Source organism: Ceratotherium simum, chromosome 17 (genome assembly GCF_057802395.1).
Source record: "Ceratotherium simum simum isolate JZ-2026a chromosome 17, ASM5780239v1, whole genome shotgun sequence".
NCBI lineage: Eukaryota > Metazoa > Chordata > Mammalia > Perissodactyla > Rhinocerotidae > Ceratotherium > Ceratotherium simum.
In genome coordinates, this window is record NC_141916.1 from 11,868,789 (window position 1) to 11,881,960 (window position 13,172).

Consider the following 13,172-nt stretch of genomic DNA (forward strand, 5'->3'; position numbering starts at 1 on the left):
CACACGGAACATGTATCTGATTTGCCTGTATAACCACCCAAGTTTGGAGTGTGAGAAACTGCACAAAAGACACCAGTGAGTGTGCCGGCCTTTCTGATGTATGCCAACCCAAATGTACTCAGCTTTAAGTATGACTGCTCCCAGGTGGGTCTATGTGGCTGTGACATCTGCATATGGCTATAGCTTCAGTGGCTCAACACGGCCCATCCTGCACGGAGGCAGGGGGTGAGCCTGGGGCCCAGGCCCAGGTGTGTGGTCCTCTCCGTCTATTAAGGGGCCTGATCCCCTGCTTCTTTTCTACTTCCCCACCCACCGCCAGCTGCCCTCCACTCCCCCAACCCATGCCACTCTTTCTCCCTCTTGGGGGTCATAGATCCTAAGCCATAAAATAAATTTTATTCCAAAATAACAAAATAAATAATCTACTGTACACAATCTGAAAAGAAAGACGCTCTAACTGCTCAGACAGGTGCTGTGGTCCAGCCCCCAGCTGAGGGAGACCCTGAGTCCAACCAAGGCCTCCCGAGGGGGCAGGTGAAGGGGACCCCACATCCACAACCCCCCTAGAGAGGGCAGGAGGAAAAGAATTGCTGAGGACTTGGGGGAAAGATGGGGATGGGTGGGCAAACCGCAGCACTTGTTAAATTAAAGAAACAAACTAGAAGCACAAGAATGGGGGAGCAGTGGGGAGGAGCAGGTCCAGTGTTCCCAGGCCCCCAGTTCTGGGGGAAACGTTCTCATTTTTAGCTGCTGGACCTTCCCAGGGAAGTCCCCTTTTCCCCCATGTCCAACGGAGTCCAACTGTTCACACCAGTGGTTCAAACTAAAGAGAATAGAAGTGTGTTGTGTGAGGGGAGAACCCCAATGCCCTGGAGGCAGAGTCCTTGCCCCCTTGTGCTGGACAAGGCTGAGGGGGCACCACGCACCCTCCTTGTGTCCTCTCGCCAGGCCCCTGCTCGTTATTGCTTGAAGCCCCATAGTTCTATGCCCATGGAGCAGGTGGGGAGGCAGGAGAAGAGCCGCAGAAGGATCCACGGTTGTGACTGGATGCCAGGGATCGAGAGTGTAGGGGTCTGTGTGAGCCAGAAGTCTGGGGTCCTGGGTCTGGGGACACCAGTCCACCCCTCACTGCCGGCTGGCCTCAGCCTCCACTTTGACGCTGCTCCTTCGACCTTCCACCAGAGCAGGATGGGGTCCTGGGGCGGGGCACCGGTCCAGAAGCCCTTCCTCGAACTCTGCAGGGACAAGGGGCAGGTTAGGAAGCTGTGTGGTGGGCACTGCAGAGAGCAGTGACGGAGAACAGAGGCAGAGAAGGCTGCGAAGACGAGCTTGATTTCTTGAATTACTGCCTCCTGCCCACCTTGTGCACGTGTGGGGGGTCCATACCCAAGTGTATGTGCCCCCCCTCCCCTTTCTGGCTGTGTGTAGCTCTCTGTCTCTGCCTGTGTCTCGCTCTTTCTCTGTCTCTCCCGCCTCCGTTCTGCTGGAATTTCTGGTTCTGTCAGGAGCTGTGGGGGTGGCTTGGCTCTGACCTCTCCCCCTCCCCCCTTCCCAGGCTCTGCCACCCCCACTCATCCCTGGTTCCCTCCCAAGCCCCACCCACCCTGCCATGCCCCCCAAGTTTCTTAGAAGCCAAATCAGGGGGAACACAGGAAACCAGCCTCCTGGCTCCTCCCCCAAGAAGAGCCCCCCTTCCAGTCCCCACCCCCACTCCCCACCCACACAGTTTAAAAATACCAAGCCAGGGTTGGTGGCTTTGTCTGCTGCGTCACTCTCAGCCCAGCCGCTGCCCGGCCCTCTGCCAGCCTACTCCCCCTGTTCCCATCCACACACAAAGCATCCCCCTTCGGGCTCCTCCACTTCCAAGCTGGACAACTGCACCCCAAATCCTAGCCTGCTGCACCTCCTACAATGGTAGAAGTTCCATCCAAGCTTCCCTTCCTGGTGAACCTCCTTCCTGTTCCCCTTTGTCTCCCATTTTCTGTCCCTCTGCTCCCTTCACAGGTTTCCATTAGGGTCAGACTCTCCCCAGTGGGAACAGCCCTGCAGGGTCCTCCTCTCCTCAACCTAAGGCTGGAACCCGACTATCCTACTGCCCTCTCTGGTGACTATGTCCTTCTTCCTCCCACCCGGCACCAGGACACCAGGATTGCTGTGTGGGGCCTGGGTGGCAGGGGTGCTTGGGGACAGCACTGCTGGCTGCCTCACCTGCGAGAGGCGGCTTTGCAGGCACACAGGGGCTGAGGCGGCCCACGCGGTCGTGGGAGACGAGGCGAGCTAGCCGCAGCCCCTCATCCATCAGTGTCTGCTGCAGGATGTGGCGGCTCCACAGCCCGTGGGCTGGCAATGCCAGAGGCAGGTCAGCAGGGGGCGGCGTCAGCCTTGGGCATGACCCCACAGCTGTGGGCATGGGCACGGGTCAGGTAAGGGACTACAGTCAAGGGAACCCCCACCCTCAACCGCACAGGCAGACCCATAGGCCCAGGCCCTTTTGCTCCCATCCAGCCAGGCCTCCCAACCCTGTTCCAGGCACTTGCCTCCTGGCTCCCTCCTCCCACCCCCTCCGCCCCCCAGTGAGGATAGAAGTGTTCTTTTGCACACTCACCCTGCAAGTGTCCATCTAGACTCTCCCCAGAAAGGCTGGCACTGTCTTCCTCCAGGCTGGGGCGGTATGGGGGTGCATAGGACTCGGGGCCTGGAGGAGGCTGCTGGATTTCAGAGTGACTTTGCTCTCCAACCTGCGGATGCCCCGAATGGGGAAATGAGGACCTGGCAAGGGAGGGGGTTGGGGAAGCCGCCCTAACCCACTACACACGCCCTGGAAAACCTACCTCCTGTTTCAGCTTCTTCAGTGGGGGGCCTCCCAATTCTTCTGGGTGGAGCCTGCAAAGATGGAGAGGAATAAGGAGGATGAGGCTGGAGAGGGACACATGATAGGCAGGGCACAGAATCTGGGGAAGGGCATGCATCATTTCAAGGCTCTGGAAAGAAACTGGCTGCGCAGGAGTCTCCAGCTCAGGTACTACTGCTGTGGGGGGGGCGGGTCAGAGGGGACCTGAGATGGAGAGGAAGAGGGGCCAGACCTCAGACAAGTGGACTTGGCCAAAAGGAAGACATGCAGGTGGGTGGGAAGCAGGCACCTGGACTGGAGGTCAGAACGTGACCTGCTCCTTGGCAGGATTCTCATCTAGGAAAGACCTGGAAAAGGGGGTCTCACCTGGAGCCCTTCAAGGAGGACAGGTAGGTGCTCTCTCGGGCCACTTGGCGCGACAGGGAGAAGAGCTCCACCCTCCGCAGTAAAAGTGTGTTGTCCCTCATGCAGAACTGGGCAGCAGCCTCATTGATGGTCAGCTGTGGAGAGAGCCATCAGAGCAGTCAGATTCCCAACTCCCCCACTGCCTGGCTCAGACCTCCTCACACCCCTTCACCATCAGACAAATGAGGCCCATCCATCAGATCCTAGCTTGGGTTTTCACACTACACAGGAGCTTTGTGAGGCAGAAAGACAAGAGGTCAGCACCCACAGCTTCCTAGGAATGCCGGGGGCCTCCTCGACTCCTGTGGGGTCTTGAGCAGCACGGAGCTGGACAGCTGGGCCGCTGTCTGTGTCTCTGCTTCCCCCTCAGCTGAAGAGGACAGCACTATAGTGGCTGGGGATGGGGTGTGTGGGGGAGGGGATCAGGGCCTGGGGTCCTGGTCAAGGAACAATGAAATGGACTTGGGGAGTGTGAGGATTCTCAGAGTGAGTAGACTGAGGCCTGGGAGCTAAGGGCAATCCTGGCAGGCTGGGGTCCTCACCTCATGCAGGCTGAGCTGCTTGCCCTCGCGCCGCTTGGAGTCGAAGCGGCCATAGATGATGCTGTACTTGCGGATCTCCTCCTCCTTCTGGCTGTCATTGTCGTCCATCTCAAAGATGTGCCCTACACTCCGCGCCAGCTTCTTGTTCAGCTTCAGCAGGGACGTGACCTCCCCAGCATCCCCCCTCGGGAAACTCCGGAAGATCCTCTCCACACTCTCCACCACCATGCGTACCATCTCTGGCTCCAGTCGATCTGGACCAGCCCCAGCCCCAGCTGCTGCCAGGCCCCCAGCCCCAGTCCCCTCAGGGACTCCTCCCCCTGCAGGTGGGGAGAAGGGGGGTGAGCTAGCCTCCTCTTCGCCTCCTGCCCCAACGTCGGACTCAGGGGTGCTCCGGCCTGGCCAGATCCGGGGGTCCCCTGCCCCAGGTCCCCCAGGCAGTGGTGACAGCTTCTCTCCAAGTTCAAGGGGGCTCTTGGGACTAAAACTGCGGGCACTGCCCGCCTTTTCTCCTGGGCTGCCGTGCCCATTGCTCATGCTCCCTTTCCGGGTGCCCGCAGTCTCAGAGATCTTGAAGAGTGGGATGCTGGAGACAGGCACAGCAGGCACTGGTTGGCTGAAGAGCCCTGGATTGGTGGCCCACTCTCTCAGTGCCTTCTGCAAGCGTCGAACGTGGAGGGGCTTGGTGGCCATGCCCACGAGTGCCATGATCTCCAGGAACTCCTCCTCACCCGCCTCGCACAGTTGCTGCACGTCGTCCCCTCCCTGCTGGATGAAGGTCTCGTAGTAGGAAAGCAGATTGGCGCGCTGCAGGACCCGGTACAGCTGCAGCTCCCCCAGCGTCCGAGGCAGTGCCATGGCTTGGGCACTGGGCCTGAGAAGGAGGTGCACAAGAGAGGGGGGGGGGCAGTCAGTACAAGGCCCCCTGCTCTGTACCAACCCACACTCACAATTATCCTCTTTCCTGCCTGCTTCTCTTCCCTCTCTCTTGAATGCTCTCTCTGCCCAGCGCCCAGGCCTGAGCACAGTCTCTGAGAATCAGGCACTGCCCAGAGGCACAGATGTGCCAGTGCCATCCGACTGGCCAGAAGGACCAAAAACCGGCCCAGTCTCTGCAGAAATCAAAGGCTCTTGATCCCCATCCTCAGCTTTTACTTTTCTGGCCTGAGGCAAGGAGACCTTGAGCCCTGAGGCCAGCCAGCACACCCCTGTGAAGGCTGGACCGCACTCTCCTGCAGAACATAGTTCTCATCTGCCACGCTCAACACCCAGCAGTCTCAACCTTACTCAAGGTGACGTCCCACACTAAGGTGAATGCAGGACCCCTGTCCTCTCCACAGTGGACACCTGGGACCACTGCTGGCCAGCTTCACTCCCTGGTGGCATCCTGACCCTGTGGTTGAAAGGGGGGTGTGTGGCCCTTTCTCTGCCCTTTCCCATTCAGTGAGGGTGCACCCCTGCTCCCCTCCCCTCAGCTTTTCTCACGAATTAGGCATTCTTAGCGCACTCGTGCTCTCTCCCTGGGGACCTCGCCCCTCCCTTCCAGACTGCCCAGTGCCCCTCAGTTGGCCCTTCTCCCAGCAGTGACCTTCCCCACCTGCTCAGTGGAGCTCCGGCCGGGGGAGGGGAGGAGTGCCTCAATTGTTCTGCTCTGGGGCCTGTTCTGCCCACACACACTCCCACGGTGTTGGCGTCTGTGGGCGAAAACCGCCCGGGGGCTCCCGCCCACCCTCCTCTCTTCATTTTCCGTCTGCATTTTCAAGTGGAGTGGGGGAATGGCTCAAAGCTTACTGAGGGAGGGGCTGCAGACCGAAACTCCCCTCCCCAGGCTGCAAATAAACGCACAGAAATGGGAAGGGACACCTAAGGCATCCCCTGCTTCTCCACGGCCCCGCTGATGCTCTCTTGGCTCAGAGGCGCCGGCTTCTCCCGGACCCCGGCCCGCGCGCTCCGTGCCAACGACAGACTGAGCCAGCTGAGCCGCCCTCCCCGGCACTGCTGCCAGCTAGAGCTCCAGGGCTTCCCCTGGCGCTGGGGAGCCCCCACGTTCTTTGCAGGGGGCTCAGCTCACATGCTAGGTCATACCCACAGAGTAAACGGGGGATGGAGAATGAGGTACTATTCTTTCATATCCAGCTTCATCAGATCCCTGCCTGCTCCCAGGGCCCCGAATTCGAAGACGCACCCCCTTTTCCATCAGTCTCCACCCCCCACCCCCGTCCCGCTTCCCCTGGTCCTCTCCTCGACCTCCGCCCTCCAGACCCCTTTCCCGAGTCCAGCTCCACCCATCTCCACTCTCCGCCGTCTCCCTTTGCCCACTAACTTGAGTCTGGGCTGCGGGGTCCGGCGGGCGCTGTCCCCTCCGCCTGGCTCGGCTGCGGGGGAGGGCGCTCTGTGCATGGAAGGCTGGAGACCACCGGGGCCGCCCCTCTCGGTGCCCGGCGCCTGGTGCGCGCTGCGCTCCTCCCGGCGCGCGATGCCGTGTCCGCCGCTGTCCGGGCTCCGTCCCTGCCTCCACGTCTCCTCTCTGCGAGCCTCCGCGCCTCTGTCTGTGCCTCTGCCCCCCCCTCCCCGGCTGCGCTTGCCGCCTCTCCGCGCCTCCGCCCCCGCAGGACGCACGGGGAGCGAGGCCCGGCGCTGCGCTGGCTGCCAGGCGGGCGGAGGGCGTGGGCAGAGCCGGGGGCGGGGGCCGGGGGCGGGGGGCGGGCGCCCGGGCCTCTCGGCCGGCCGGGGAGACGCCGCGGCTGAGAGACGGCGAGAGGCGGAGACTGGGGGGAGGGGGTGTGGAGCAGGAGGCGGGGGCGGGGACGCGGAGCCGGGGCGCCGAGTTGGGGACTGGGGTGAACGAGGCCAGGCTGTGGAAGGCGGACTTGGGGACCCAGCGGGCGGGGCGAGGTCGCTCCGTGCCGCCCACGCCGGATGCACAGCCGGCCCTCTCCGCGCCCACGTAACCACGTGAGCGCCCAGCCGGCGACATTCCTACTCCCCCCACCACCCCTACCCCTCCGAGTGGAGTTTCACAACCACGCACAGGTACACAAAGACACAGAGAAGCGCACGGACGTGCACACGCGCATCAACAACTACGCGGACGCCCGCTGCCCATACTCAGGCCTCGCGGGCTGTACGTGGGAATGTTAGGAGTGAGCCGGGAAAGTTGTCGGAGACGGGTGCGCGGCTCCTCCCGTGCGTGCATCTGACTCCCATAGAGTGGGCACTTATGGCTGGTCTGTGAGCGTGGGGCTCTGCGGGAATCCCTCAGATATCCCAGCCCCAAAAAGAATAGTTTGGAAAGGCCAGTTCTCGGAAATCCAGGCCGCCTCCATCTCTGCCTCGAGTCCACGCCGCAGTTCGGGGAACAGGATTGGGCGGGTTATGCTAAAAGCTACCACTTAGACGCACGCTGATGAGGCGCGTCGGGGTTTGTTAGCGATTAGGCCAGGCAGGGATGGGAGGGGTATCCGCCTTCCTCTACTCGTCGCACCCTATTTGCTGAGAGTGGGGACCTGCTCCTGGGGAATTCTGTGTGGGAAAGCTGGGATAAGGAGGCTCCCCTTTTGGGGACGTCTTATTAGGGGACTTTGCCCGAGAGAGTCTAGTGGAAGATGGGCAGGAGGCCGGGAGCGTCCGACGTGGCTCCATACGGAGGAGTTGGAGGGAGGCGCTCCTTCAAGGAGCCTGGCCACCGCGCCCCCCGTCGCCGCCACCCACTACCCCTCCCCCCTTTGTTTCTCCTAGCCCCATCTGGTTCCCATTACACTCCCGCCCACGGCTGGGAGGGCTAGAGGGTGGGGACAGGCGGGGGCTCTGAGGGCCCGTCCCAGTGGCTTTAGGCCCCGGGGAAAGGAGGTGGGGGAGAGGGCCGACTGGAAGCGAGCGGACTGGCCAGAAGCAAGGTTCCCCCTAGTCCGAAACCCCAGCCCCGCCCCGCCATTCCGCACTTCTGAGTGGCCCGGGCCCGGCAGGGCGTGGGTGGCGTGGGCGGGGCTGGTTCTACATTCCAGCCGGGCGAGGGGACCTTTCCGTCACGGGCGGGGAGGGCAGGGACGGGTGCACCACATAGGGGGATTTAGGTAGCTAAGATTCTCTTCTCCATCCCATTAAGCCTCAAGCACAGTGGAGGGTGATAGGATCGCGCCGAGTGCCCCCTTTCAATCCCCTGTTGTCCAACTGGAGGGCACGGCTAGACGGGCTCACTCCCAGATCCCCTCCGATATGTGTGGGCACCCCCTCCCCCACTCCCCTCTCTGGTTATTTTGGAGCCTGGGTTGCCAGCCGCTGGCCCGGGTTTCCACGTGCCTCCTCCCTCCTCCTGCCCACGCTCCCCGTGACGCACATCCTTCGCCCACGCAGCCTGTGCTCCAGGCGCCCCCCTCCCTCCCACCCAGACCCCCGTGGGGCAGCGCTGAGCCCCTGGGTCTGGAGAGAGCCGCAGGCCCGGGAAGAGGGCGGAGTAGGGCGTGAAGCAGGGGGGCGGTAACCAACTAGGCGCCGAGCGCCTGGGTCCCGGCCCAGGAAAGAGGACGAGGGAGGGGCCGATTCTGGGGCTTCCACTCCTCGGTTCTAGGGCGGGTATTCGGCCAGAGAGGGAAGAGGGGAGAAAAATCCCGCGGACTGTTTCTGCCCACTCCCCTAGGGGAGTCAGAAGGGATTTTTCTGAGTGCGAACCTGTGTGTGTGAGTGAAACTCCCTAGTGTTTGTATCCCTGTTTCTCAGGGTTGAGGTTCAGATGAGAGGATGTATACGAAAACTCTGTAAATTGGAAAATTCTAAGCAAATTGAAGACGCTATTGCCAGTTTGTGCCTCTGTACCCTGAGATTATGTATTTATATGTCTTTAAATCTACTTGTGTATCTGTGTCTCCGTCTTGCTTTAGGTTTGTATGTGAGCTCCTATGTGTGGATTTAAAAATACATACATTTAAAAAATCATTGACTTGTCAAGCCCCGCCAGAGGCCGAGAGCGCCCCCGCAGCTGCTGAGATGTCTGTTCTTCGCTTCCCTCCCACTCCTACCACCCCCAAGTCCCCTCCTACTCCCTTCCGTTGAGAACAAGGAATTTCCAGCTTTTAGCAAATGGAGAGAGACTGAGACGAAGACACGGAGACCATGAGAAACTGTAGAAAAACACAAAGATAAGAGACAGGTTGGGGGCGGGGTGGGGGGTGGGGGGATGACAGTAGAGGTGGGACGAATACAAAAATCTTAATTTCCTCTCCTTTTCTTCATGGTTCCCATTCCCTCCAGTATAGGTTAGGACCACTTTCTTAGGAGACTCACCTGCTCTCCGCCCACCTCAGTGAGGTCAGGGGCACGCAGAGCAGAGCAACGGATCCGTTTCATCAAGGGTTTATTGCCTACACTGGTCTCTTCCAGGAAGGGAAACAGTATCCTGAGTCCCAGTTTTCCAAGAACAGGGGAAAAGATTGTGAAGAAAGTGGGTGGAAGAGGAGTGAGGAAACTGCTAACCAGAAGGATTGTGATTCCTAGGCACGGGTAGCTTTTCATCTAGCAGATTGCACTGCTCACCGGCCCCCCCCCCCCCGCACACCCCCCCCCCCCAGGTTTTCACCAGGCCTAATCCAGCTCACTCAGCAAGCTCTGGCTCAAATATCACCTTCCTGGACCCTCTCCTGCCTGCACGCTGTCCTGCCTGCACCCCCTCTAGGCCGAATTAATTGCTCCCATCCTTCAGTTGCCTCACGGTTCTTTGTACACATTTCAATAACGCATAGTTGCTTGTTTCGCCCTCAGCCCAGGACCTCTCCAGGGTAGGTCTGGTGTCTCGTGGGCCCTCTGAAATTAATGAGTTGATGATGCTATTTCCAGGCCTGAGCAACTTTGAAAAGGGCAATTGACAGATTTTACTCAAAAGGGGCTGAACCTGGGCAAAACTGTGTAAGTGGAGGTATTTTTCCATGCCTCCTTCCTTCTTAAAGTTTCCAGTCTCACAGCTCTGGCTCCTTGGCCTTCTAAAATGTCCACTCTTCTGATAAATTAATTCATACTCAGGTACTAAAGGTAGACGGCTGAAATCCTTGCTAGAAACAGAAATAGATGAATATAAAGTAATGATCCTTTTTTCCTCTTTTAGTAACATGTAAGAATTATAATCTAAGGAACATTGTCATTCAATTTAGTCATTTTACAAGGGGTGATGCTTCACCCCTCAAAGACTGATAATCCTAACTTCTGCCTTTAAGGAACTCATAGACTAGTAGGGGAGATAGACATATAAACAAATAATTACAACGTAGGACAATAATAAGGGTACAAACACTGACCGAAGTATAGGGGACAAGTGACGTCTTCTGTACGGGGTTGTGAGGGACTGTGATGTTGCAGCCTAGGATTTTGGAGTATGGATAGGAGATTTCCAGGAGGAAGGGACAGTCAAGTCAGCAGAATATAAACTTACATGGAGGTATGAAACAGAACGATATCTTTGAGAAACTAGAAATTGTTCATTATTGCTGGATGGGGGGTGGCAGTAGTTAAAAACGAGCCCAGGGAAGTGGACAAGGCCATTGAATTAAGGATATTATAGACTAGTGCTTCTCAAACTATAAGAAAGGACCAATTAAAAAAAATTTCCAGTCTATAGTCTATACTTCTTTTTTTTTTTTTTTTAGATTTTATTTATTCATTTTTTTCCCCCCAAAGCCCCAGTAGATAGTTGTATGTCATAGGTTCACATCCTTCTAGTTGCTGTACGTGGGACTCGGCCTCACGTTGGCCGGAGAAGTGGTGCCTCGGGGCGCGCCCGGGATCCGAACCCGGGCCGCCAGCATCAGAGCACACGCACTTAACCGCTAAGCCACGGAGCCGGCCCTATACTTCTATAAAATACACTAGAAGTGAATTATCGAACAATGAAATAAAATCCCTATTTTTATTAGATTCAATAAATATTTTTGTCAAATTGCTGTAAAAGTTTCTAAATGTTTACACTTAAATTTCTGAAATTGTTTCATTGCAGATTGGTAATAAACTTTGAATAGCGCTGTTGTAGTTGTTTCTTTACATCTATGTTTTAGATCATACTAAAGACCTTGGACTTCATCACAGGAGATTTTTGGGGAACCATAAAGGCTTTATAACCTGGGAGTGACATGGCCAGGTCTGCATTTACTATAGTGTGGAGGAAGGGGTTTATGGCTGCAAATAACAGCAGGGAGGCCAGCTTGAAGGAAACTAAAGAGGCCCAAGTGAGATATGGCAAGATGCTAGACTAAATGTCTGGCATGGGATGGAGAGGAGAGGATAGATTCAAAAGGTAGTCAGAAAGTAAAATCAATAGGACGTGATGATTGGCTGAGGGGTTGGGGGAAGAGAAGAGCTTAGGGTGACTCCTGGACTTCTAGCTTGAGTGACTGAGTACATGGAGTCTTCATTAAATATTCACCATCTGTAATCCTTTTCCTAAATTAAAATGAATGAAAACCAAAAGTTTTTCATAACTCATTTGACAACAAAATCTAATCTGACCTGAACTTATTTTGTGGCAGACCTCCTAAACTTTCATTATTTATAGTTTCATTTATCCCACTTTTGTTTATCCCAATGTGAATATTCATATATCTCATTGCAGAAATATTAATTTGTTTGATTACGGTTGCTGTCCCAGACCCCACTGGGACTGTTGCCTTACGTATTGTATATGTATATGTACCGTATATGTTTCTAAAATCCAAAAAAATTCTGAAACACATTTATATCCAGATTTCCCACCCTATTTACTCATCAGTCTTGGCCTGAGTTCTTTGGCTATTTGCATAAATCAGAGCCACCTGCAGATAATGAATATTCATTGCAGTGTGTGCTATAGACTCTGAAGATGATTCTCAAAGTGTTTTGAGCAGTGTCCTCGTTATTAAAACAAGGCTAAAAGCTTCTTGAGTGACTATCTCGAAGTGACAGAACTCATTTGGATGGTAAAGTTTAATGGGACAGCCAGTCTTATTATGTATACCTCGTTTACATATTTTAACAGCCAGTGATCTTCTGGAATTAGTTTCCAAACCTGGAATTAGTTCTCCTGTTCTCTGGCCTTTATTCACAACCAAAGAGCGAGCTCTGAATGGTGAGAATTTGGGGCCTGGTAGAAAATGTGTGTGTGTATGTGTATATACTGATAAATAAATGAAAAGCAATGGGATATATTGGAGTATATGAGGAAGCCATTTGGTTTAAAACTAATTCAGCCGGATCTTGTTTTTCCAAAAGGGCCTGACATGTCTTGTTGAATATGCATTGTATATCTGTTTTAAACATTTACTATGCCCCAAAGACAAGAATGATGCCCCTAAAAATAGGGATGTAGCTTCCCCCCATATCACCACTTCTTTAAGAATAAGCATCTCTTCCTGGGAACTAAGGATTAATTACCGACCTGCTGTGCTCACCTTGTGACCACTGACCTGCTGACCACTGACCTGCTGTGCCAGCTAAGCATCTCCTGACAGAAGTAAAAGAGATATTCCTGCCAAATGTGATGTATGCTTTGTTCCAAGACAGTATATAACCACTCTGTACACCCCACTTCTGTGGTGCCCTTTCTTCCTTGGGGAAGGAAGGCCCTGGGCTATAGTCTTCAAACTTGGCTCATAATAAACCTCACCCCAATTTTGATTTATAGATTGATTATGGATTATTTGTGTTGACAATATACATACACAAATCATTTTTTAAAAGTTTTAGATTTACAGAAAAATTGAGAAGATAATACAAAGAGTTCCCATATACCCCACATCCAGTTTCCATTATTATTATCTTAACATTAGTATGGTGCCTTTGCCACCATTAATGACCCAGTATTAATACATTATTATTAACTAAAAGTCTATAGTTTATTCAAATTTCCTTAGTTTTTACCTAATTTTTTTTTCTGTTCCAGGACCCCATCCACCATAGCATATTACATTTGGTTTTCATGTCTCCTTAGGCTCCTCTTGGCTGTGACAGTTTCTCAGACTTTCCTTGTTTTTGATGACCTTGATAGTTTGGAGGAGTACTGGTCAGGTATTTTGTAGGATGCGCCTACTGGAATTTAATGTTTTTCTCATGGGAAAGGAGGAAAATCACAGAGGTAAAATGCCGTTTTCATCACATGGTATCAAGGGGACACAGTATTCACGTGATTTATTACTGTTGATACTCACCTTTCTAGGTCAGCCAAGGGAACGTGTGAGAGAGACATTAGATGACCATTGCAGCAGGAGCGGCCTACACTTTTCTTTCTGAGGATGAAATTTGTTCTTTTGCCCATGGCTCAGCTTTATTTTGACTTCTTAAAAATTCCTTGTTGTGAAAGCTTGAACCTTCCGCAGCAGTTACCTCCTTCCCTGAATTTCCTCTCAACTCACTAGGCTCCA

At 54.7% G+C, this 13,172-nt stretch overlaps 1 protein-coding gene across 2 annotated transcripts; it reads right to left on the bottom strand.

Moving 5' to 3' along the window:
- Positions 1-374: 374 nt before the first annotated feature.
- Positions 375-6,429, bottom strand: NAB2 (NGFI-A binding protein 2). Of its 2 annotated transcripts, XM_004429286.2 has the most exons (7): positions 6,122-6,429; positions 3,799-4,672; positions 3,218-3,351; positions 2,832-2,883; positions 2,606-2,738; positions 2,209-2,400; positions 375-1,235 (listed from the first exon to the last, which is right to left on the bottom strand). In XM_004429286.2, exons 1-7 carry the CDS (start codon positions 6,196-6,198, stop codon positions 1,126-1,128), a joined length of 1,572 nt encoding a protein of 523 aa, XP_004429343.1. In that variant the 5' UTR covers positions 6,199-6,429; the 3' UTR covers positions 375-1,125. The 2 variants fall into 2 exon arrangements, with proteins under 2 accessions (XP_004429343.1, XP_014642129.1); XM_014786643.2 differs by lacking the exon at positions 2,209-2,400 and having other exon boundaries at positions 6,122-6,427.
- Between the last annotated feature and the right edge of the window lie 6,743 nt (positions 6,430-13,172).

Coding starts and splice junctions, on each gene's coding strand:
- NAB2 (XM_004429286.2), bottom strand. CDS start 6,198: ATGCACAGAGCGCCCTCCCCCGCAGCCGAGCCAGGCGGAGGGGACAGC. Junction 2,884..3,217: donor TCCTCCTTGAAGGGCTCCAG/GTGAGACCCCCT, acceptor CCATCTTTGCAG/GCTCCACCCAGAAGAATTGG. Junction 2,401..2,605: donor TCTAGATGGACACTTGCAGG/GTGAGTGTGCAA, acceptor CCATGCCCACAG/CTGTGGGGTCATGCCCAAGG.